Source organism: Rana temporaria, chromosome 8, assembly GCF_905171775.1.
Source record: "Rana temporaria chromosome 8, aRanTem1.1, whole genome shotgun sequence".
In the NCBI taxonomy this organism is placed as follows: domain Eukaryota; kingdom Metazoa; phylum Chordata; class Amphibia; order Anura; family Ranidae; genus Rana; species Rana temporaria.
The window spans coordinates 127,793,944-127,820,037 of NC_053496.1; the positions used below are offsets into that span (position 1 = coordinate 127,793,944).

The 26,094-nt window shown below is 42.9% G+C and overlaps 1 protein-coding gene across 1 annotated transcript in view; it reads left to right on the forward strand.

The window, feature by feature from the left end:
- Positions 1–1,584: 1,584 nt before the first annotated feature.
- LOC120909064 (collectin-46-like) overlaps positions 1,585–26,094 on the forward strand; it is a 37,826-nt gene continuing 13,316 nt past the window's right edge. Inside the window, exons 1-7 of the mRNA XM_040320690.1 lie at positions 1,585–2,046; positions 9,957–10,144; positions 16,423–16,539; positions 19,474–19,635; positions 21,088–21,237; positions 21,689–21,850; positions 23,360–23,521. Coding sequence (XP_040176624.1) covers positions 9,973–10,144; positions 16,423–16,539; positions 19,474–19,635; positions 21,088–21,237; positions 21,689–21,850; positions 23,360–23,521 — 925 coding nt within the window. The 5' untranslated portion in view covers positions 1,585–2,046; positions 9,957–9,972. The remainder of the gene's footprint in view (positions 2,047–9,956; positions 10,145–16,422; positions 16,540–19,473; positions 19,636–21,087; positions 21,238–21,688; positions 21,851–23,359; positions 23,522–26,094) is intronic.

Genomic DNA, 26,094 nt, shown 5'->3' on the forward strand with positions numbered 1-26,094 from the left:
GATAAGGGAAATTTGATTAAACAAAGTATCCTGAACAGCAACGTTGGTGAGCTGATCGCTAGCCAGTGTCAGTCACTTCAGTATAATAACTGTGAACAGTAAAAGAGGCCTCTAAACTTCAACTGGAGGCCCAACACGTATCTCCGGCCTGTGGGGTGGCACTAGGTTAACTGTCTAAAGGGAGAGTTTCAAGCTGAGCATGTGCTCTCTCACCCGACAGGCCGATCTGCCTGAGTTCTCCTCAGAAGGCGCGTTGATAAATCACTGCTCCACAGCACAAGGATCCCGGACGAGGGTTCTCCACTGTTTCAGTTGTCAGCTGGGTTGTCTCTCCGATCTCCGGGAACATGGGCTGGATACTGGAGTCTTGCTTCCTTCTGGATGGCTGGTCTCTTGGTGGATTTAGGCCCAGGCTTCAGGCCTAGCAGCACGGCTGTGCTGTCCTCGGCAGCTCCGCAGAGGTGAAGATACTGGTTCTGAGAGAGAGAGAGCAGCCACTCCCTTTCCTTAAGTAACCTCCCCCATAAGTCTGTGCGGAGGTGTCACATGTTCAAATGATGCAAGGCATTGTGGGAAGCGTAGTTTGTTTCTCCTAAGAGTCAATGGAGTCCATATCTCCTGCTACTTGAAGTCCCACAATGCATAACTTTCTTAAAGGTATCTTACATATTTACAAGCGTGAATAAAGTTCCGGCGGGGATGGCCTGTCATTAGACTCTGACAGGATGACACGGCTAAGAATATTTGAGCTTCTCTATTTTCAATGTATTTAATGTATTCCCTGTAATTTGTATTACACCTTTGTACTCCAATAAAATATTTTTGACAAGGAAATAAAGAAACAGATATTGTAAAACTATTTATTAAAATGTCATTAAAAAAACCTGCTGTTTCTAAAGGAGATTGTGCCGTGACTAGCAACTCCCGTGCGCATGTGCGGGAGTGACATCATCGCGGCTCCGGCCAATCACAGCACCAGAGCCGCAATACCCGGAAGGAAGATGGATGCTTTGTGGAAGAGGGGACAGTGGTGACATCACAGGCTTTGGTTTCAGGTAAATGACACATAATGGGCTACTATGCGATGCTGAGGAGGTGGGACAAACCCCAGCGGAGCCTAGGAAAGCTAGGCTAGGATGGTATTCCTCTGTGTGTGCAGTGTGGAATCACACAGCGGGACTAGGCTGTAAGAGAGAGATTTATAACTGCACAAAGAAGGAGAGATAAGGCAGAGTGAGGATACATACAGTTTCATGAATGAGGGAGAATTATAGTCACTACTGTCAGTGAGGTGGGAGAACCATGGAAGCTCCCAGCACACCCCCTCACTGAATAGGACAGCGCCCAGGGTAGGTTTCCCTGTTGCCCACCCCTCCTCCCGGTCTGAGCATACTAAACCCTCTACCTTTTGGAAAAGTATCCTTTTCACACCTTGATTTAAAATTTATTTAGTTCCTGGAACAGTTTGAGGTTAATCCATAAGTTAATTTGAGACAGCTAGGAGTCATGGAGGTTTAGATGATATATTCACTCTTTAGTTTATTGAATCTCTATATTTTGCTTTAGGTGTCTAGGTGTCTAGATGTTAGTCTGGCTTGATGGCTCAATTATACACTCAGCACAAAGTTAAGTAAGGGTTAGTATATATTTTACAAATCTCTCTTTTTATGTGTTCTATGTAGTTTGGCAGAGTAGGCTGAATATAAGATGCAAAATTACAACTATCACAATTTAATCTTCAGAGATGCACCTGTTCTTGTATTTATCCAGCACTATGTATTTGGCTTTGAATGTAGGTTCTCCAAAAATGCTGCCAGTGCAAATTTCAACATTATTGTAACATAACAGAAAGTACCAGGTTAGAAGAAAACACTATTACGAGGATATTTTGTAACAGAATTTCCCACCGAAGGTCAGCATTCACTATAAGATATATTATGTATTGTGAAATCATGCTATATAAGTATAAATAAAGATATCTGTTGTTTCAGTGCACAGTTTTGTGTTCAAGGAACGTACAACGCCGCAGCAGCACCCCCTGCTCAAGTAAGTCTCATTTGTATTATTATAACTATTTTCGATAAATGAATGGTAGAAATTGTAATATTTTTGGATTATATAATAGCTATATTAAACAGAAACATTGTCAAGGATAGTGGCAGACTAATACAGAAAATTCAGCATGCTAACCCTTGCCAAGTGCATATAACACATCCCAGTATTAGATTAGATAAATATAATTAAGAATGTTTTATTGAGCAAAGTTTATTATGTGATGCATTTGAATAAATGTAACTCAATAGGGCTGATTTACTAATAGAAAATGTTTACATGCTTCTTAAATAAAGTGTAATCACTCCAAGTCATCTGCACGGAATTAAAAAACTCAATTTGGGCTTGCACATGGTTGGATGACTGAAGTCAATACAGCTTTATTCCCCTAGCAAAGTGAATCTTTGTTTCGTTAAGTCCTTATTTTTCTTTTATTATTTTAGTTAATCAACTCCACAATGTTCAATTGTTTGTGATCTTACCCAAAGGTTCATTATGCTACCGCACCTTCCATAAAATAGATTAGCCTAAAATATTCCACCTTCTGGTCAATCTGTCTATTTGATAATAATTTGGCAAGTTAAAATGTTAGTGTCTGATTATATATATATATATATATATATATATATATATATATATATATATATATATATATATATATAGGTATATAGTGCAGAATGGAATGACTGTGGAAAAGTTCAGTAACCCAATGGTAACTGTTTTTCTATAGTTTGGTTTGGCAAACTAAAATCTGATTGGCTGGACCTTGGCTGTACTGGTACTGTACTGTACAATAGTCTGTTTCTGGATAACAAGCAAATATTAAAAGTAGAAAATATTGAATGTTAACATATCAATCATTTGTAACATTAATCCAACACATGACCCTAACAATCATTTGGATTCTAATCCTTAAAAATTAAACCTTTACACTTAACCTGAATGCTAAAAATATTATGTAACCTTCAAACAATGAAGGGAAGTTGTTAATGCTGACTTCCCGTTAAAAATTCTTCGAACATCAATACATTGAGTCGATGACCCGGAACAAGCATTCAGAAAGTTATGTCACAGTGATGTTCTAATTCCTGATCTACCTACTTGTTAGAGGTCATGGACTTAGAGGCCCAGATTCACGTAGATAGGCGTAAATATAAGCGGGCGTATCGTAGTTACGCTACGCCGCCGCAACTTAGAGAGGCAAGTGCCGTATTCACAAAGCACTTGCGTCTAAAGTTACGGTGGCGTAGCGTAAATGTGCCGGTGTAAGCGTGCCTAAATCAAATGAGGAACAGGGGGGCGTGTTTTATGTAAACTAAGCATGACCCTACGTAAATTACGCTTTTTTCGAACGGCGCATGCGCGCGCATGCTCAGTATCACGTCGAATTTTCAAATGAAATTATGCCCGCTCAATGCCTAGACGACGTGAACGTAACTTACACGAAGCCCTATTCGCGAACGTTTTACGCAAACGACGTAAACAACGGAAAATTCGACACTGTCCCGACGTCCATACTTAACATTGCGTACGCCTCACTATAGCAGGGGTAACTTTACGCCAGTCCGACGCCTTACGCAAATGACGCATATAGATACCCCGGGCGCACGTACGTTCGTGAATCGGCGTATCTACCTAATTTGCATATTATACGCGTAAATCTACAGAAGCGCCACCTAGTGGCCAGCGTAAATATGCAACTAAGATACAACGGCGTAAGAGACTTACGTCAGTCATATCTAAGCAAAAATCCGGCGTATCTTGCTTTCTGGATACAGAAAAAAGATACTCTGGCGCATCCTAGAAGTTACGCGGCGTATCAATATATACGCCGACGTAACTTCTTTGTGGATCTGGCCCAGAATGTTTTGAGGGCCACGGAGTTACATGACAGTCAGGCAGCTTGTAATTTCAGACGGAGACATCAATAAATACTGTATACCCAATAATATTTCTTAGTACAAATTAAGCTACTCCATAAAAAAATTAGGACTTGGATTTGGAAGTCATGGACTTAGAATACTTTGAAGCTCCTGTTGCATTACATGGCAGGCAGGCAACTAGCATTTTCAGAAGGAGACATCCATGATAGCAGCCTACATATTTCTTAGTACAAAAATACGAGTACTGAAAATAAATAAACATTAACCTTAAAATGTATCTACAGCCAAAACTTTTTTTTTTTTTTTTATATGATAGGAAAGTGTTAGCTTCTTTCCCTTCATTTCCTGTCACTGAGACAAACAGAAAGTGAGAGGAAATCCTTTATTACACAGCTGTCAACAGAGCCATTGTCCTTCATGGAAGCTTTCCCCTTACTGCCTGTTCTGGCCTGCTCATGACTTTCTGTCCCAGATACAATGTTCAGCAGGACAAAATATAAAGAGTGATGCTACCTAATAGGAATGAGCCAAACATCCCTTGGTTCGATTTGTGCCAGAACATGCGAATAGGCAAAGATTTGTGCGAACACGGTTAAAGTCTATGGGGGTTATTTACGAAAGGCAAATCCACTTTGCACTACAAATGCAAACTACAAGTGCAAACTGTACTAGAAATTGCACTGAAAGTACACTTGGAAGTGCAGTCCTTATAAATCTGAGGGGTAGATCTGATATGAGGGGAAGCTCTGCTGATTTTATCATCCAATCATGTGCAAGCAAAAAATAGTTTTTTTATTTTCCTTGCATGTTCCCCTCAGATCTACAGCGACTGCACTTCCAAGTGCACTTACCGTACAATTTCAAGTGCACTTTACACTTGTAGTTTGCACTTGTAGTGCAAAGTGGATTTGCCTTTAGTAAATAACCCCCTATGGGACACGGATATGAAAAATCAAAAGTGCTAATTTTAAAGGCTTATAGGCAAGTTATTGCCATAAAAAGCGTATGGGGACCCGGGTTTTAAAAACTACCATGGACTTAGTCCCCAATGAGCCATGATTGGCCAAAGGCACCCTGCCTTTGGCCAATTATGGCTCTCGCAGCAGAGCGCGCTGTGATTGTCCAAAGCATGCAGGTCAGGTGCATGCTTTGACCAGTCATCAGACATCAATGTACTTGCGATCTCACAGTGCATTATGGGGCATTCCTCTGCGCTCGAATTTGCCACAATTGCCCCATATGTTCAGTTAGTTTGCGAGCAAACGAACACCTGATGTTCGAGTCGAACTTATGATCGTTTTGAACAGCGGGCTCATCACTACTACCCAATGGGGACACATACAGTAACATTTCTGATAGATTTTGTCTTCAAAGCTGAACTCTTGTAAAAATTCAAACCTGCCCTTGCAAGTTGATCAGTGATTATGACTGCTCCAGTGGCTATTTTTCCCATGCAGCACTGGGAAATTATTGCTGCAGGGATATGGGGTGTGCAGAGCAAGGTTTTATCTAAGGCAACAGAAACCAGCAGAATATATGAGAATATATCTCATTATATATAAGTGACATCCATTGTGTTGTTTTTAATTTTTTTTTACTAAAATCAGGCTTTAATCTATAATTTAACATTAACCTACCATGATCACCTCACCCTAACTCTTCACATTAACCCCCCTAGTGTCTCAACTTTTGGCATTAAATCTAACATTTCTGTGCTGAGAACTCACAGTACCAAAAAGCACTATGAACCAGGCCCTTGATGGATTATACCCACCAGGAATGGGCAAAAAGCATAAGACTCAACCTGCAATGCAATAGGACTGTGATCCCTTTATTGAAGGGGTTGTAAAGGTACAATCTTTTTTTTTTAATAAATAGCTTCCTTTACCTTAGTGCAGTCCTCCTTCACTTACCTCGTCCTTCCATTTTGCTTTTAAATGTCCTTATTTCTTCTGAGAAATCCTGACTTCTTGTTTTTCTGTCTGTAACTACAGACAGTAATGCACGGCTTTCTCCCTGTCATGCTCGCCACCTCCCTTGGACTACAGGAGAGTCAGGACGCCCACTAACACACAGCTTCAAACGCGTAGAGAGCGTCCTGACTCTCCTGTAGTCCAAGGGAGGGGGCGAGCATGACACTCCACACCAGGGAGAAAGCCCATTACTGTGTGGAGTTACAGACAGAAGAACAGGAAGTGAGGATTTCTCAGAAGAAATAAGGGCATTTAAAAGCAAAATGGAGGGATGAGGTAAGTGAAGGAGGACTGCACTAAGGTAAAGGAAGCTATTTAGGAAAACAAAAATTGTACCTTTACAACCCCTTTAAGTACAGAATCATACTGATGGCAATATACTTATTGACATTCATTTCGGAGATGTAGAGAATTTTTGACCCCCAAAATATATGCAATTTAAATATTTTTCAACAGTTTCTATCTGTACTAAATAAACAGGATCAAACTCCTATTGACTCTGAGGGCCAAATTCTCAAAAGAGATACGCAGGCGGAACTGCTGTTCAGCCTGCTTATCTCTGTGCCTAACTTTGGAAACGATCCTCAAAAAGGCTTTTTCCAAAGTTAGGCAGAAAATCTGACATGTGTAAGACACTTACACGGTCAGATCTTAGGATGCAGTACCGCATCCGCCGCTGGGGGCATTTCTCATTGAAATGCCGCTTTGAGTATGCAAATGAGGACTTAAGCAGATCCACAACGCTTTTCAGCATTGTGATTTCTGCGTAAATTCCGATTTGCTTGCGCAAAACTAGGGCTGGTTTTACAATGTGGAAAGTTAGTCACACCATGTAAAAGCCCATTCAAGCGACGGCATTTGGTATGCATTCCCGAGGGAGAACTCCACGGCAATTTGTAATATCAAAACCGGCATGGGTTCCCCCCCCAGGAGCATACCAGGCCCTTAGGTCTGGTATGGGTTGTAAGGAGACCCCCCCTACGCCGAAAATTCGACGTAGGGGGTCCCCCTACAATCCATACCAGACCCGTATCCAAAGCACGCTACCCGGCCGGTCAGGAAAGGGAGTGGGGACGAGCGAGCGCCCCCCCTCCTGAGCCGTGCCAGGCCGCATGCCCTCAACATGGGGGGGTTGGGTGCTCTGGGGCAGGGGGGCGCACTGCGGGCCCCCCCACCCCAGAGCACCCTGTCCCCATGTTGATGAGGACAGGACCTCTTCCCAACAACCCTTGCCGTTGGTTGTCGGGGTCTGCGGGCGGGGGCTTATCGGAATCTGGGAGTCCCCTCAAATAAGGGGGCCCCCAGATACCGGCCCCCCACCCTAAGTGAATGGATATGGGGTACATCGTACCCCAACCCATTCACTTGGAGGCAAAGTGATAAGTTATGAAATACACAACACAAGGGTTTTTAAAATCATTTATTAGTCTGCTCCGGAGGCCCCCCCTGTCTTCTTTAGCTCTAATACCAGGAGGGGCTACTTCTTCCACTCTCCGGGGGGGGGGGTCTTCTCCGCTCTCCGCTGTTGACTCGGCGCACCCCGGTTCTTCTGCAGCTGTCCGGTGCCTTCTTCTTCAGCGCTGGCTGCCTGCTATCTTCGTGTGTTAGCTCAATTACTAGCAGGCAGCCATCGCGGTCTTCTGTGATGTCATGTTCTTCTTCTCCCTTCTTCCGATGTTGACACGTCACCTCTTCTCACTGCAATGATGGAAGCGCGCCTTGCATCCCATTTATATAGGCATCACCGTCCCATCATGCTCCGGTAGGTACCCACGTGGTGGGTGCCTACCCCGGAGAGCCCCCCCCCGGAGAGCGGAGAAGACCCCCGGAGAGCGGAAGAAGAAGCCCCCCCTGGTATTAGAGCTAAAGAAGACAGGGGGGGCCTCCGGAGCAGACTAATAAATTATTTTAAAAACCCTTGTGTTATGTTTAATAACTTATCACTTTGCCTCCAGGTGAATGGGTAGGGGTACGATGTACCCCATATCCATTCACTTAGGGTGGGGGCCGTTATCTGGGGGCCCCCTTATTTGAGGGGACTCCCAGATTCTGATAAGCCCCCGCCCGCAGACCCCGACAACCAACGGCAAGGGTTGTCGGGAAGAGGTCCTGTCCTCATCAACATGGGGACAGGGTGCTCTGGGGTGGGGGGGCCCGCAGTGCGCCCCCCTGCCCCAGAGCACCCAACCCCCCCATGTTGAGGGCATGCGGCCTGGCACGGCTCAGGAGGGGGGGGGCGCTCGCTCGTCCCCACTCCCTTTCCTGACCGGCCGGGTAGCGTGCTTTGGATACGGGTCTGGTATGGATTGTAGGGGGACCCCCTACGTCGAATTTTCGGCGTAGGGGGGGTCTCCTTACAACCCATACCAGACCTAAGGGCCTGGTATGCTCCTGGGGGGGGAACCCATGCCGGTTATTTCTTGGGAAATTGGCATGGAGTTCTCCCTCTCAGGAATGCATGCCGAGCGACGCTGTCAATTTTTCTTTTTTTTTTTTTGTTTTCCCGGCGCGTATTTTTTAATTCACCCGTCGCAACTTTATTGTCCCGTCGCAATCCACAAAGCCCGGCGTAAATTACGTTCGCGCGCTGCACGTCGGGAAAATTACGTCACACGCATGCGCAGTACGGCCGGCGCGGGAGCGCGCCTCATTTAAATAGTAATCGCCCCCCGGAGAGGAGGACCGCCTTGCGACGGAGGCACTTAAGTTACACGGCGTGTAATTTCTAGGTAAGTGCTTTGTGGATCGGGCACTTAGGTAGAAATTTTAAGTCAGTGTAACTTAACTGCTGAAATTTAAGTTAGGCTACGTTTTTGGGAATTTGGCCCTAACTGTTTATTTTGCCTCTGTTCCATTTTGTACAGTAATTGCACTTTCTATTCTTTTAACCACTTTAGTACCATGATAAAGCCGTAAGACAGCTACAGCACTGCTCTCTAGTTCTGAGAGGGTGTCCATGGACATTCTTCCAGAACCTCACCCCCTGCAGCACGCTCTGTGGCCGCTGTGTCCTTTGGACACAGCTAATCACAGATCTCAGTAAATGGTCAATCACAGAGCCCTTTACCATGTTATCAGCTGTGTCCAAACATGTAAACAGACTTGCTGGTTATCAACAGTCCTTTCCTCACGGGCTATCTGAGTGAGGAAAGGAAAGCCAATAACTGACAAGGCTCTCAGTACATTCTTTACATTGGTAATCAAAGCACTGATCATCAGTGCCCTAATTATTAGTGCAGCCCCATTAGTTCCAGTCAGTCCCCATCAGTGCAGCCTATCAGTGTCCATCAGTGCCGCATCATCAGTGCAGCCTCATCAGTGCCTCCTTATCAGTGGCCATCAGTGCCACCTTATCAGTGCCTCCTCATCATTGTCCATCAGTGCAGCCTCATCAGCGCACATCAGTGAAGAAGAAAAATTATTTATTTCCAAAATTTTATAACAGAAACTAAGAAAACTTTTTTCAAAACGTTTGGGTCTTTTTTTGTTTGTTTAGCAAACAATAAAAACCCCAGTGGGTGAATAGATACCAACAAAAGAAAGATCTAACTATCTCAAAAGAAAAAATGTCATATGGGTACAGTGTTGCATGACCGCGCAATTGTCAATCAAAGTGCGACAGCACTGAAAGCTGAAAATTTGCCCGTGCAGGAAGAGGGTGAAAGTGCCCGGTATTGAAGGGGCATTAAAATCACTGTGATATTAAAGCTTTAAATGGGTTTCAGCTGTGATGAAGAGATCTCTGCATCTGGGTCCCCAGCACCACCTACCTGTGGCCATCATAAAAGGGTGCCCTCTCTCTGGAGTTCTTGTTGTAGGAATCAGGTTTCCAAAAAATATAAGTGGCCAGCTGGAAATTCAATTTAGCAACATTTATCCATACCACGATTATAGCATTGGGTGGACTACGATTCCATGGAACCTACTGTAATCTAATAATCTATATTAGATTACATATTGTTTAATGTATAGTCTATATGAGGAAAATGCCATTAATGTTATGTTGATTCCTTTTCAATTTTAACAATAACATTGTATTTATTTACAGACATATTCCTGTTGCCATGAAGTCATTTCTAACAGTATGGGCAGCTCTAACAATGACATTTGTAATAGTTTCATGTCAAAATGCAAAGGATCCTGTTGTCTGCACAGTTATCCAAGGGTTACAACCTCTACATGGCAAAGACGGGAGAGATGGAAGGGATGGCTGGCCCGGTCAGAAGGGTGAACCAGGTAAATAAAATGGATAAGAAAGACATGCACTTGTTTAAAGATTTAAATAATTACTTCAATATTCTGGCTTATTTTATAAAATGCAATCAGGATGTGTTCTGTAAACTAACAGTTAGGGCCCTTTCACATGTATGGATCCCGTGAGAATCCGTACCTTTCTCATCCACTTGCTCAGCGGGGATCGCTCCGTTGATCCCCGGCTGAGCTGGCAGATGACAGGGCGGTTCCTGCACACTGTGCAGGGACCACCTTTCAGATCTCCGCTTTCCTATATGGGAGGATCGGATGAACACGGACCGTCTGTCCGTGTTCATCTGATGTGATCCGCAGATGAATGGAAAAATAGTATTTTCCTCCGTCTGCAGAAACAGACCATAGCGGGGACCGATGAGATCGGATGTCAGCGGATGTTCATCCATAGGGATACATGTATGTCCGTATTTTATCAGAAAACAGATGGATGAAATACAGACATACGGTCCGCAGGTGTGAAAGGGCCCTTAATCAGTTTACAGTTTAAATTACCTGTAAGGCCCTTTACACACGACCGGTTCATCCGATGAGAATGGTCCGACGGACTGTTTTCATCGGTCCACCGCTGAAGTGGCCTGATGGTCTGATGTGTGTACATACCATCAGTTCAAAATCCAATCGGGTCAGAACGCGGTGAAGTAAAACACGACGACGTGCTGAAAAAAACGAAGTTCAATGCTTCCAAGCATGCGTCGACTTGATTCTGAGCATGCGCGGGTTTTGAACCGATGCTATTGTGTACTAACCATCGGTTTGGACCGATCGGTCAGTGGTCCATCGGTTCGATTTTAAAGCAAGGTTTAAAATTTTGGTCCGAAGGACAAAAGACCGATGGGCCGTACACACAGTCGGTTTGGACCGATGAAACTGAACTTCGGTCCATTTTCATCGGTTTTGTCCGACCGTGTGTACGCGGCCTTACAGGAAAAGTGTTAGTTAGTTAGTTAGTGATTATAATTTATTATCGCTGTTTTCTAGCTGCTCTAAAACCATTTTTGACATAAAGGGACACTTTTGGTTGCTATGGACAATCTACAGTTTCCAGGGAGAAAGAACCGTTTTTATTATATAAAAGAACATGTAGGGCACTTGGCAGACCACTAGGGACAAAGGGGATGTGTATTTTTTACATACAGTACTGTAATCTATAAGATTACAGTATACTGTATGTAATGTGTTTGTTTACTTTTTTGAATTTGGCGCCGATCTCCGCCCCGTGCGTCGTAACGTCGCAGGGAACGGAGATCGACGGCACACAGGGACACTGTGTGAATCGAGCAAGGTCCCGCTCGCTCACACAGCGCGGTGGCATCGCTGGATCCAGGAACAAGGTAAGCCAGCGCACGCTGCAGGCTCTGCATAGCTACCCCGAGCGTGACTCGGGGATACCGATTTTAGCACAAAAAATCCACCCCGAGTCACGCTCGGGAATACCGCCAGGGGGGTTAAAGGGTCACTAAAGGAATTCTTTTTTTTTTTAGCTAAATAGCTTCCTTTACCTTACTGCAGTCCTGGTTTCATGTCCTCATTGTTCGTTTTTGCTTTGATTTTGCTGTAATTCCTCTCTGTTCTGGACACTTCCTGGTTGTCTGTTTCCTGATCACCACAGTACTGGGATATTTCTCATTGTGGTGACTAATCAAGGAGGTGTGTCTAAAACCCCTCAGCACCAATCCAGTTTCGTTTTGCAAAACCTTCACAGCCCTCTATTGGCTCTCTGGCTCTGTACATCAGAGAACCAGGAAACAACAGCAAAAACAAAACTAAACTGTAGGTACATTATATGATTGGTTTTTATCTAGTTTTAATCATTTTTAAAAGGAATCAGTTAACTATTATGTCTCTATACCCTGTAAACAGTCATTTCAGCAAAAAAAAAAAAAATGTTTTCCTTTAGTGACCATTTAAGGGTACCCCCAGGCATGTTACTTAAAGGAATTCTTAATTGTTAATGTTCACCTTAATGCATTATTTAAAATTACTGCTCCCCACCAAACAGATTTTAGCTTTGTTTTTTTTGCTTTAGAACATGTCTTACAGGGTAGTGCTCAGCCCCCCATGCCATATTAGCCTATACAATAATTTAGTCATTACTGTTTTTTTACCATTCAGTTCCATTGACTTCAACGAGTCTCAGATTTGGCATGGATCATTTTTCATGTTCTGTGATCCTGCCTCAAACTGAATCCAGGTACATTTGGCTCATCCCTAATTATAATTCAGAATTTACAGATTAGTCTTTTGGGAGAGCTATGTTTCAAGACAATCACTCTACTTACTTGATTACTAACTGTTGAGCTAAGGTAAAATCCACACTGGGGCATAATTATGAAAGGAATGTAATCCAGCCAATTCCCATGTCTGAAGTCAACCTCATTAGTTGGAATTTACTAATGTTTTTTAATGCATTTATGAAGGTTATTTACAGCGCTCACGGAACATGTATGCAATTCTCATATTCAGGCAGTCAAATATGCAGCAAATATGTACAATGAAAAGTGAGCCAAGGAGAATAGAGTCTTCTATAGCAAACAATGGGGATCGAAATCCACAGCAAAACTGATTATTTACTATTTAAAAACAATTGGGTAGATTTACTTAAACTGGTGCACACAGAATCTGGTGCAGCTGTGCATGATAGCCAATCAGCTTCTAAGTTCAGCTTGTTCAGTTAAGCTTTGGCAATAAAACCTGGAAGCTGATTGGTTTCTATGCAGAGTTGCTCCAGATTTTGCATTCTCCAGCTTTAGTAAATAAATACATTGAGCAAAATTCCATATTTCAAATATCTGCATAAAAAAGACTAGACCACAAGCTAATCTGGCCATCAAATAAGCATTTTAAATGGGACAAATATTTTGGCAATCATAAGCCTATTGTTTTCAATTAACAGACCTGTTTGATTGACATGCAATAAGAAAGAAGGACATTAAACCCAGCCATAGAGGAATCAAAATGTATATTGAACAGAAACATTTTAAATTTTTCATTCAATTAGTGGCTCCAGTGCTGGTCAATGTGTTCTGGCAGTGGAAAAGTCCCTGCTGACAGAATACTATAGCACAGCATGGAGTAATTCTCCATCCACTTCGCCTATGGGGATGGGAGAAATGCCCCATCACTGTATGCCCAGCCTAATGCCTCGTACACATGGTACAATTGCTGGCCAACCGAGCGTCGGATTTTTATCAAAAGGTCGTGTGCCAGGATCTTGTCTTGCATACTTAACGGTACATGTATTACGAGAAATTTCAACTCTTCAGCTTCACCCTTTGGGCCCCTTCTGATAATTTTGTGTTTGTACATTCGACTTTTGTGTGACACATTTGTGTACTGATTATACGAAAATCTGACAACAAACCGTTGTCCGCTGAAAATTCACTAGCTTGTCATCCAACATTTGTTAGCCGAAAGTTGGACAACAGTTGTCAAAATGAGCGTACTAACGGTAAGATTTTAGGACAACAGACAATCCCCTGCCAACAATCGTATCGTGTGTACAAGGCCTTAAGGCAGAAGCAGTGCCTGTATATGCAATAAAAAAACATGGCTGTCCCCTTGTGCGACTATATATTTCTACAAATTACACACACATAAAGTTGTATAGAAACTAGGCACCCAAAGGTGCATGCAGCAGCTTTTGGTAATTTTGTCTACAGATAACAAATTAAGTTCACACAAAGCATTTCGACCCTTGGATAATGGGTTAACAGCTATGATTGTTTAAGTGGTTAACTTTAGGATCACAAAATAAATTCATATAATCTGTTAACAGCAAATAAGAAGTTATTTTTATCAGAATATAATTTGTAGGAACAAGTGTCCTCTATAATGACAGTTACCCCAACATTTCATATTGGTGCCTGCCAGGGATGGACTGGCCATTGGGACTACAGGGAGTTTCCCGGTGGGCCGATGGCTCAGTGGGCCGGCTTTAGTGACAGCGGACCGCCTCCCCCCTCTGCTCCTCTGTCTCTCCCTTCCCGCAGCGCTCACCTCCTCTCTCTCCCCGCGGCGCTCACCTGGGGGGGGGGACAGAGAAGCAAGGGGAGGACCAGAGGAGCAGGGGGGACAATAGAGGAGCATGGGGGATGGGACAGACAGCTGACTCAACACCTATGGCCTGGGAGTTTCTCACTTCTGCCTAATCTTGTCCGATAAGGGGGGGCACTGACTGATTCTTTGCCCTGGGTGAAATAATGTCTAGCTTCCCCACTGGTACTGCCTTTAAGAGTACCAGCCGTTCTACTCTAATAAAGTAGAATGGCTAGTGGCTAGTGAAGGGGAGAGGGGGCTTGGGTGGCCAGGGGGGGGGGGGTGCCGTAGTTGCCTGGCCGCCATGGGAGAGACCTGTCAAAGTGGGCCAGTCTGGATGAAGTCCAGGGCCAAAGTTTTGTCCCAGTCCAGCCCTGGTGCTTGCTGAACCATGTACAGTAAAACCTTGGTTTGAGAGTAACTTGGTTTGAGAGCGTTTTGCAAGACAGGCAATTTGTTTTAATACATTTTGACTTGATTTACAAGCGATGTCTTGATATAAGAGTAGCGTCATGTCACAACTGAGTATAAAATAGAAGAGAGGTGCCTCTAAGTGTAGCAATATGGTTACATTTAATGAAGATACAACATTTGGAAACTCACATGGTTGATGATTAAAACAGGCACATCTAAGTATGCAGGCATCCGGGATAAAGCTGTCCACATAGACCATCCTCCTCATCGCCATTGATGTCATCCCTTCCACGAGCGGTTCAAGCCTCGCTTTCAGATCGCTCTAGTGCAGGGTAGTCTTCCCGGTCACGATTGCAGACTGATATCGGTGAGAGCCGGCGGTGAGGAGGACGGTCTATGTGGATTGCTTTACCCCGGATGCCTGCATACTTAGATGTGCCTCTTTATTTCATCAACCATGTGAGTTGCTAAATGTTGTACCTTCATTAAATGTAACCATATTGCTTCACTCTTCTCTTTTATACTCTGTAGCTCCTGCTGGATTTTGCTTCTAATCCCCTTGTGGAGGCTTCGATTTGTGGATGGACATTTTATGGTTACACAACTTATCACATTGCTATAAATTTTTTAATGGACTATAAACTGAAGGACTTATGAATAAATAGTTGTGGAACAAATCATTGGATATTCCATTATTTCTTATGGGAAAATTTGCTTTGATATACATGTGCTTTGGATTAAAAGCATGCTTCCAGAACAAATTATTCTTGCAATCCAAAGTTTTTGTATGAAGAAGTCTCCTGTTCTCTTTGTATTTTCTTTGTGTGAAATCCCTGGTGTTTCTGCCAATCCCTCTGCTTTCATATTAAAAACTGACTGCACTAAGCAGGAGAACCCACTGTGGTCAGTTCTCTAGCTATGCTGGGAATTCAGTGTTCTCTCCTCCAGACTTGTCCTGATATCTCCCCACCCCCGCATAGCCATTCACTGGGAATTTCACCATTCTTGTCGCTATTGTGTTTTGCTGGGGAAGGGGGGGCACGGGGAGCCTTCCCAGCTGGCAGAACACAATGATTACTGCTAGTGGCAATGGTCGCTGTCAGTTATTGCAAGTAAAAAAATCAGACAGGCAGGTTGTACCCAAGTCGATTGTTATATCAACTTGGGCACAATCAGCCTGCCCATAATCGAATCAAAATTTGTCCTGTTCCTGCTGAACCGGACAAATTTTGATCCATGTAAGGCCGGCTTTAGATGTGGCAAATTTGCATTTATTTATTTTTTAGTTTTTTGTTTTCCTTTTATTTTCACCCATTGATATTGACACTTTGTCGCATAGGGTGACAACACTTACTTACTAAGCTGTAATTATAGAGGGACAGCATTGTCCAGACTTGGATGGCAAACACCCCCCTCTTCTTATCTCCATTACACAGGTATGAGGGGTTTTGAGTTGACAGAAGATAGCTGAGAAAACTTATAACATTGTTTGAGATTTCAATTCAGTACCCAGGAATTTAGAAGGATACTGGATTTTAGAAAGATCAGCAGGTATGTTTCTGTACCTGCAGAAAATGTACGTAGCCTGAAAAAATAAAACTAAGGACAGCTGCAATATAATATATTTTTGTTCTTTGGTTTGGATAGGTTTTAAGCTTTCATTTGACATGTACGGCATGCTTCTAACATATATTCCTTGAATGTTAATAAAAAATATATAGAGATGGTAAATAAGTGAACCATTAATATCAATGTATAAAGACATATAACAGAAACATTGTGTTGGCTTTTCCTAGGATCACCTGGAGAAGTGGGAAGCCCAGGATTAAAGGGAAATCCAGGCATGCCAGGCAAAGCTGGTCCACAAGGGCAGAAAGGAGATCTGGGAATTACAGGAGCTGAGGGCAAATCAGGTAACACAAACAGCTCTGCATGGCTGACGTTTGATATATAAAGTTTTTGGGGTTTTAATTGGACTCCAGTAAAAAAAACTTTTAGTTTTGGCTAAAACGGTGAAGGGTTAGAACCTCTGTTAGTTGAGTATTGTTGTCTATATCAATGTCATGAAGATTAATTTTCACCCTAATTTGTGGTGATGACTAAAATTTTGTGTAAATGTAAATCGGCGGAAGGCTGACTGCAGGTCAGCCTGAATTTGTAGGAGGAGTCGGGAGGTATTTAATCTCGCCCTCCATCCTCCTTTCTGGGCAATGGTTTTCTTGTGTCCCACCCACCCTTCCCCTTTTTTCTTGCTATTTCTTCTCTTTTACTTCTACTTGGGTATGACCCCTTTTAGGCATACTGACCACGTGACCCCGGCACACCTCAGGTCACTGTCCCTGTTTTCCCCTCAGATCTTTCACTAGCACGATTACCTGAGACTCCGAGTATAATTACAATTATCCTTAAATACCAGTCTATATTGTATGTTTACATGCATTATAAGGTCTACGGGTACATATACCACAACCACTTAAGAAAATCATACATGGCCGTCCACCTAAACTGACAGGCGGGGCAAGGAGAGCATTAAACAGAGAAGCAGCCAAGAGGCCCATGGTGACTCTGGAGAAGCTGCAGAGATCCACAGCTCAGGTGGGAGAATCTGTCCACAGGCAAACTATTAGTCGGTGGCTCCGCAAATATGGCTTTTATGGAGAAGTGGCAAGAAGAAAGCCATTGTTAAAGGACAGCCATAAGTAGTCCTGTTTGCAGTTTGTGAGAAGCCATGTGGGGAAGAAGGTACTCTGATCAGATGAGACCAAAATTGAAATATTTGGCCTAAAAGCAAAACGCTATGTGTGGCGGAAATCTAACACTGCACATCACCCTAAACACACCATCGTCACCGTGAAATGCGGTGGTGGTAGCATCATCTTGTGGGGAAAGCTTTTCTCCAGCAGGGACAGGGAAGCTGGTCAGAGTTGATGGGAAGATGAATGGAGGCAAACACAGGGCAATCCTATAAGAAAACCTTGGAGTCTGCATAAGGCTTGAGACTTTGTCGTAGGTTTGCCTTCCAGCAGAACAACAACCCCAAACATACTACCAAAGCTACAATGGAATGGTTTAGATCAAAGCATATTCATGTGTGAGATTGGCCCAGTCAATGTCCAGACCTAAATCCATTTAACAATCTGTGGCACAATTTAAAAATTGCTGTTCACAGATGCTCTCCATCCAATCTGACATAGCTTGAGCAGAGAAAATGGGCAAAATGTCACTCTCTAGATGTCTAAAGCTGGTAGAGACATCCCAAAAAGACTTGCAGCTGTAATAGCAATGAAAGGAGGTTCTACAAAGTATTGACTCAGGGGGGCGAATACAAATGCACGTCATACTTTTCACAAATGTATTTGTAAAAAATTTGGAAAACCATTTATCATTTTCCTTCCACTTCACAATTATGTGCCACTTTGTGTTGGTCTACCACATAAAATCCCAATACACTTATGTTTTTGTTTGTAACATGACAAAATGTGAAACATTTCAAAGGGGTATGAATACTATTTCAAGGCACTGCATATGAGCTCATGACTTCCGTAAACCAATAAATCATAATCTGGGTTTGGGGGGCTTATAGGAATCACTGTGTAAAGTATTTAATCTTATAGGCCTTGTACACACTTTTAGGATAGCCAGAGGACAACGGTCTGAAGGACCGTTTTCATCAGTCAAAACCGATCGTGTGTGGGCCCCATAGGTTAGTTAACCTTCGGTTAAAAAAATAGGAACTTGCTTTAAAATGTAACCGATGGACGCCTAACCGATAGGTCAAAACCGATCGTTAGTATGCAAAAGCATCGGTTAAAAACCTGCGCATGCTCAGAATCAAGTCGATGCATGCTTGGAAGCATTGAACGTCGTTTTTTTCAGCACGTCGTTGTGTTTTACGTCACTGCGTTCTGACACGATCGGTTATTTAACCTATGGTGTGTAGGCGTGACGGACCATCAGTCAGCATGATTGATTGATTTAATAGATTTATAATGCGCCAAATACTGACCCGTCAGGGCAGTGTCTAAGCGCAGAAAACATAACAGGAAATAGATAAATCAAGTCAAGGAGGGAAAGAAATAGAAGGAAAAGAAAAAAGGAGAGCAAAAAAAAAAAAAACACTAAAAAACAGATCACCAGGGAACAACAGGGAGAACTAACATGACTTGGCCTGCTTTTTCTCAAAAAAACAAGTTTTTAGCCTTTTACGAAAGGCCACAATAGAGGGGAGAGACCGAATGGAAACAGGGAGACTATTCCATAGAGCCGTTGCTCTCACAGAAAAGCGTCTTCCCCCAAAGGTAAGCAAACGGGCAGATGGGCAAGTGACAAGACCAGCTGTTAGTGATCTGAGTGCTCGTGCAGGAGCATATCGCTTCATCGGTTAACCTAAGACAACGGTCCTTCAGACCGTTGTCCTCTGGCTATCCTATCATGTGTACAAGGCCATAGAGGTCTGAGCATTAAAAGTTGGCGCTTTATTTTCTACCAACATGACTTTGACCAATAGCATAGCTCAATCAAATATAGTCAGGTTTGGGCAAGCAAAGGAAACCTGTGCTGTTGGAGATACAGGGGAGTCATTTTCAACCTCCGTCTGAGAAAGCCAGTTGTCTGAATATTTCTGTTTTCACTACTTTTTGATTTACTGACCTGGAACAAGCATGCAGATTAAAAGGTCAGAGCAAAGCTGGAACTCCTGATATGCATACTTTTCTAGGTCAGAGACTCAGAAGCTATAGACACCAATGAATCAGCATGACAGCCAAGCAACTGACATTTTGAGGGGAGGTTAGCAATGACATTTTTTGCAATTAAAAATTATTTACCCCCACTATCTCTCACTTTAGGCCCACAAGGTCCAAAAGGTGAAAAGGGCATAATTGGTCCTTCAGGAGCAACAGGAGCTGTTGGAGCTCCAGGCGCTAAAGGTGCTCCAGGTGCAGCAGGACCCACTGGAAATCAAGGTGTTATCGGTGCTTCCGGAGCCAAGGGAGACAAAGGGACCATAGGTAACATAAACCTATTTATTGCTAATATTATATTACAAAATATGTTATTTCTTGTTGTCCATAAACCCAGATAAAATTATAAACATATCTGCCATAAATGTATTGTTATTGTTTTATTGTAGATTTTTTGTTAGGGAAACAGGACATTTTTATTTCCAACAATCAAAGCAATCTGTGACCCACGATAAATGCTTGGTGGCCCCCGCTCAGGTTAACAAGGTTGGATGCCGCTGACTATTGAGGGTACAGGCTGGGGAAAGATTTATCCAGATCCAAAGTACACTCTAGAAATAGAAATTCATCCAGAGGTGAGGTGTGCACCTGGCCGTCTCACAACTCACCTCTGGATGAATAGAACTAAGGCTACTTTTATCTGCTAACCATTTGGGCTGGGTGAGGAAGTAGTAGTAGATGTACAATGTAGATGTAGTTTGAACAGCAGATTATTGGGTGGAATTTCCCTCTACCTGTGCCTCATGCTCTAATAAAATTATATTTAAGGGGTAGGAACCCCACACTCTTAAATGAGTGAACACCACTAGTGTACTATTAAAAGATCCAAAGACACCATGTAACAGATATCCTTCATTATGGATCTCTTAAGATATATTTGCTATAAACAAAAATAGAGCGACATTTTTGAAAAAAATGCTATATTTTTTACTTCTTGCTATAATAAATATCCCCAAAAAAGATATAAAAAAACTATTTTGTTCCTCAGTTTAGGCCAATACGTATTGTTCTACCTATTTTTGGTAAAAAAAAATCGCAATAAGCGTTTAATGATTGGTTTGCGCAAAATTTATAGCGTTTACAAAATAGGGAATAGTTTTATGGCATTTTTATTAATATATATTTTTTTTTTACTACTAATGGCGGCGATCAGCGATTTTTTTCCTGACTGTGACATTATGGCGGACACATCGGACAATTTTGACCCATTTTTGGGACCATTGTCATTTTCACAGCAAAAAGTGCTATAAGAATGCATTGATTATTGTGAAAATGACAATTGGAGTTAACCACTAGGGGGCGCTGTAGGGGTTAAGTGTGACCTCATGTGTGTTTTGGCGGGGCTGGATTTGTGACGTCACTGATCGTCTTTCCCTATATCTGCCACTGTGAAGAACGGGGAAGGTGTGTTTCTATCGCAATATCCGATGGAAAAACTCCGATGGGCATACACACGGTCTGACTTTTTCCTTCGGAAATTCCAATCGTGTGTACAGGGTTTACACATGACTGTACAATTTGACTTGATATTCATTCTCTTATTACTTAAACAACAAATACAAAGTGCAAAGAGAGTAAATGAGCATACCACATACACTACTCCTTGGGATCCAGTTTACTTTATATGTGGATTTCACTCTAAGATATGCGGTTTTGTGGTTTTATGGCAGTTATATTCTCTTAAAACTGTTAACAATCCTTTGCAATTTATGGTTTAAGGCCCTCAAGGATTAAAAGGGGATAAAGGTGCAAATGGTGCGCCAGGGACAACAGGAACTCCAGGCACTCCAGGTGCTAAGGGTGCAATGGGTCCTCCCGGCATCTCAGTTACAGGAGCTGCTGGGGCAAAAGGAGGCAAAGGAGATCCAGGTATGTTGTGAAATGACTCTATACTAATTAAGACTAGCTTTAAAGTGTATCTAAGCCAAAACATGTTTGCCTTTGAATTTTGAAATTCATTTATTTTAAAGACAGCAAGCGCTAAAGATGTGTTGGGATAAAAAAAATATATATATATTTTTGTGCTGTGTTTTATATATATATATATATATATATATATATATATATATATATATATATATATATATATATATATATATATATATATATATATATATATATATATATATATATATATTTTTTTACAAATCTCTTTATTTTTAATTTTTTTCTCCATATCCTTACATACATTTCATATCTTACATTTATCATCTTACTCAGAAACTTCTTATAAAATCATATTGACATTTCATCACAATCATATTAATTGGTGTGTTTAATTGGTCATTGTATGTATATATATATTTGTTTATTTTGTCAGGCTTGCAAGGTCTGAAGGGGGAAAAAGGGTCAGCAGGAGGTACAGGAGCCACAGGTGTGACTGGAGCTGCTGGTATGAAGGGTGCTACAGGTGCAATAGGACCACAAGGAATTCAAGGAGTTAAAGGAGCTGCTGGTGCCAAAGGAGACAAAGGAGATCTAGGTATAGACATTATAGTAATGAATCATATTCAATCAGCACTCATATAGATTTTAATGAAACAATGCAATGATACACCAGAGGAATAATCTACTGTACATCCACAATTACTATTACCCGACTCTCAGAGATGTAACGATAAATCATACAGTAGGTCTGCATTGCACAATGTTTCCATCTGTAGGTAATATGTAATGCATCCTATAGAGCAGTGGTCATCAACCCTGTCCCCAGGGCCCACTAACAGGCCAGGTTTCCAAGATAACTAAAATACCTCAGGCCTCGTACACACGACAGAGTTTCTCGGCAGAATTCACCGAGAAACTCGGTCAAAACCCGGATTCTGCCGAGAATCTCTGTCGTCTGTACAGTTTTGGCTCGATGGAGCCGCCGAGGAACTCGACGAGAAAATAGAGAACATGTTCTCTATTTTCTCGTTGTCCTCGTTGTTCTATAGGAGAAGGCGGCCCGCCGAGCTCCTCGGCGGCTTCATCCCAAAACTCGACGAGGAACTCGACATGCCAAGCACGTCGAGTTCCTCTGTCGTGTGTACGGGGCCTCACAGGTGATATAATTTGCTGCTCAGTGATTGCAGTATTCTAGTCTGCATCTCCACAAGGTAATACATAAAATCTGGCCTGTTAGTGAGCCCTGAGGACAGGGTTGATGACCTCTGCTATAGAGACCCTATTTCTACCCCTTAAAGTGTATCCGAATCCAAAATCAAACTCTTCTCCTCCTGCACAAACTTTACTGCACAATGTTAGTCTTTCCACCCCATCATCTTTACACTACACCAGGGATCGCTTTGAACACTATCTGATGGTTGCTGAACTTCACTGAGTTTTGATAGGCCAGGGGCTTGCAGTACCCTTTCTTGATGGCCTAGTTGTTTTTTCACTTCACCCAGCCGACAACTCCCCTCCAGTGGGCTGGACCTGAGCTTATGTAGGAGGCCTGCCCCCTGCCAATTTCAATTGGGGATTGGTCAGGGCTCCTCACATGAGCTCCCTGCCAATCCAATTCCCAGCCCTGCCCCTCTTCCAGAAGAACATTCTTCCTGGAAGCAGGGGAGGCGCCCAGGAACTGAAGGACAGGTGGTCACTCCAACTGCTACACTAACCACTCCCTGCCCCCCAGATCAAAACAAGCAAGCCTACTACATACTAGCATATTATGGCTGACTTACCTTTCAAATGGAACCCTCCACCAGTGATCTGCCACTCTCTGATATTCTAGAAATGAAGTCTGTCCTCATTTTTAATGGATTTGAAATAAACGACTATTTTTATGCTGGTCAGTGTCGCCATTACCTTTAGATGTGGACCTGCAGCCATCAAACACCCCACTCCACCCTTTTTTATTGCTGTAATTTCAGAGCAGCGATATTTGTTGCTATGACTGTAGTTACACCATTGATGACTTTGATATGTTAACTTATAGGAGAAAACATAAACTTCTACATCCACACCATTGACCACCTGGATCATTTACCATTTTTTTTATTTCTAGGACCACAGGGACTCAAAGGCAGTGCTGGAGCGACTGGTACTACAGGGAATACAGGGGCTCCTGGAGTTCCAGGTGCTAAAGGGGCTGCAGGTACAAATGGAGGACCTGGAATCACAGGGTCAAGGGGATCTGATGGCACCAAGGGAGCCAAGGGAGATCCAGGTAATAAAAAACAGCAATTTATATCATGTATATATGTATTAAAAGTTAGTAGTATTTACACTTTACACAATTATTATAAATTATTATAATAGATTTGTCAGTTATGTAGGAAGATTTTTGGTGAGTTTTTTTTTTACACTGTCACTCATACATTGAGAACATAGCAGGTCCATATATTGTGTCAGAAGCCCATGCTACCTTCTTTCTGATATTTTGGAGCTACTCTAATGCCGCGTACACATGAGGATTTCCGACAACAAATGTTCAATGGGAGCTTGATGTCGGAAATTCTGTGTGTAGGCTCCATTAGACATTTGCTGTCGATATTTCCAAGATCAAAAATTTGCGAGATGGTTTTCAAATTTTCCGACAACAAGTTTTGTTTTATGAAATTCCGATTGTGTGTACACAATTCTGATGCACAAAATTCCACGCATGCTCAGAATCAAGCAGAAGAGCCGCACTGGCTATTGAACATTTTGCTCAGTTTGTCGTACGTGTTGTACGTCTACACGTTCTTGACGTTTGGAATTTCCGACAACATTTGTGTGACCGCGTGTATGCAAGACAAGTTTGAGCCAACATCGGAAACAAAGCCACGGTTATGTTGTTGGAATGTCCGGTTGTGCGTACACAGCATTAGACTTAGATTAACAGCAACATGGATGAAAGTCCAGTTTTATTTTAATTCAATGGTCTGAATTCAGCTTAGGTTGATGTGATTCAAAATACTATAGGTCTTTATAAATGAATTAAGACTGAGGACCCAAACTGTCCTAAATGCAACAGCTTTGAGCCCCAATGTTGTCCAGGCCATTGAAATAAAATATATTTTGTTTTGTATTAGAGCTTGATGCTGTAATTTTGTGTTTACAAAATAGAACATGCCCATTTAACCCCCTTAGCAGTGTTCCCGAGCGTGACTCGGGGTGTTTTTTTCCTGCTACTATCGGTAACCCAGAGTCACGCTCGGGGTAGCTGTGCAGAGCCTGCAGCGGCGCGGCTTACCTTCTCCTGGCGATCCAGCGATGATCTCCCATTGCTGTGATCGCCGGCAAAAAACCCCCGCTCCGTCCGTCGGCATCTGGCTTCCTGGTTCCGTTCCCTGCAGCAGCAATGGTGCATGGGAGCGGAACTGGGAGGCAAATTCAAACGTGAACACAAACACATAAAAGGAGGTTATACAATGTAATCTGAGAGGATTACACTGTATCACCTTGGAATCTGACACAGTGCCCTTTCAGTGCCCCTTGCCATTGTCATTTGTGCCCATAAAAAAAATCTTTTGAAAATGGCATCAAAAAAGCCCTTTCCTACAAAGGCGCTTTTGGATGAGTTGAGCGACAGCGGCAGAGTTGCTCGCAGAACAGATCGATAGTGAGTCGTGGGGAGATTTGTCATCTGGATCTGACACTGACACTGATCCAAAAAGTGACAACGACGATGATCCCGCACCTGTCCTAAGCGATGTGCGCACTTGGTGCCCTATAGACAGCGGTACGGACCAGGCAGCGTCCCCGAGATTCCGATTCACTGGATCACCTGGGATGAAGGTAGATGTGGAGAGTGACAACCCTCTGGCGTACCTGCAATTATTTCTTACTGAGGAGGTAATTTTAAAAATCGTCACAGAAACCAACTGCTAACATGATCAGCGATCCGTTACGCTGTGTGCCAGGTTTTCCAGATTCAGAAAATGGGAACCGGTGACTAAAGAGGACATCTGGCAGTTTCTGGGACTCATCATCCTTCAGGGGGTGGTGGGGAAACTGCTCCAGAAATGGTATTGGACCACCAATAAGTTACTGGCCACTCCATTTTTTGGCAACGTGCTGTCCGAATACCGCTTTTCGCTCATCATGAAGAATTTACACTTCGCCAACAACGAAGAGTTTGATGAGGCCACGTATCCTGCGCGAAACTAAATAAAATCTGGGAGGTGTGCCAAATGATTGTCACCAACTTCCAGCGGACCTACGTGCCAGAAAGGGACGTCAGTGTGGACGAAAGTCTGATGGCCTACAAGGGACGCCTGAGCTGGATACAGTTTATTGCATCCAAAAGAGTGCGGTTTGGCATCAAATTTTACATGCTCTGCGAATCATCCACCGGATATATCTGGAATGCGGTCATTTACACCGGTAAAGGTACCAAGTTCAACCCCAGGTACAGCCTCTATGGGATGGCCACATCATCTGTCCTTACACTGCTGGACCCATTGCTGAACCAGGGATATTGTGTGACAATGGACAATTTTTACACATCTCAGGAACTATATGAGGTTTTGCTCCTAAACAAAACCGATGGGTATGGTACCGTGAGGCCAAACCGACGTGACATGCCATCAATGTTTGGCAAGAAAAAACGAAAAACTGGAGAAATGGTTGCCTTTCAAAAGGGTAAAATGATGGCAATGCGATGGCGAGACAAGAAGGACGTGTGTCTCATGAGCACCGTGCACAGCACCTCCACTGCCATGGTCCGCACAAAACATGGGAAAGATGTGCTTAAGCGACTATAATCACACGATGGGAGGTGTCGACAGAGCCGAACAGGCAATGACATTTTACCCG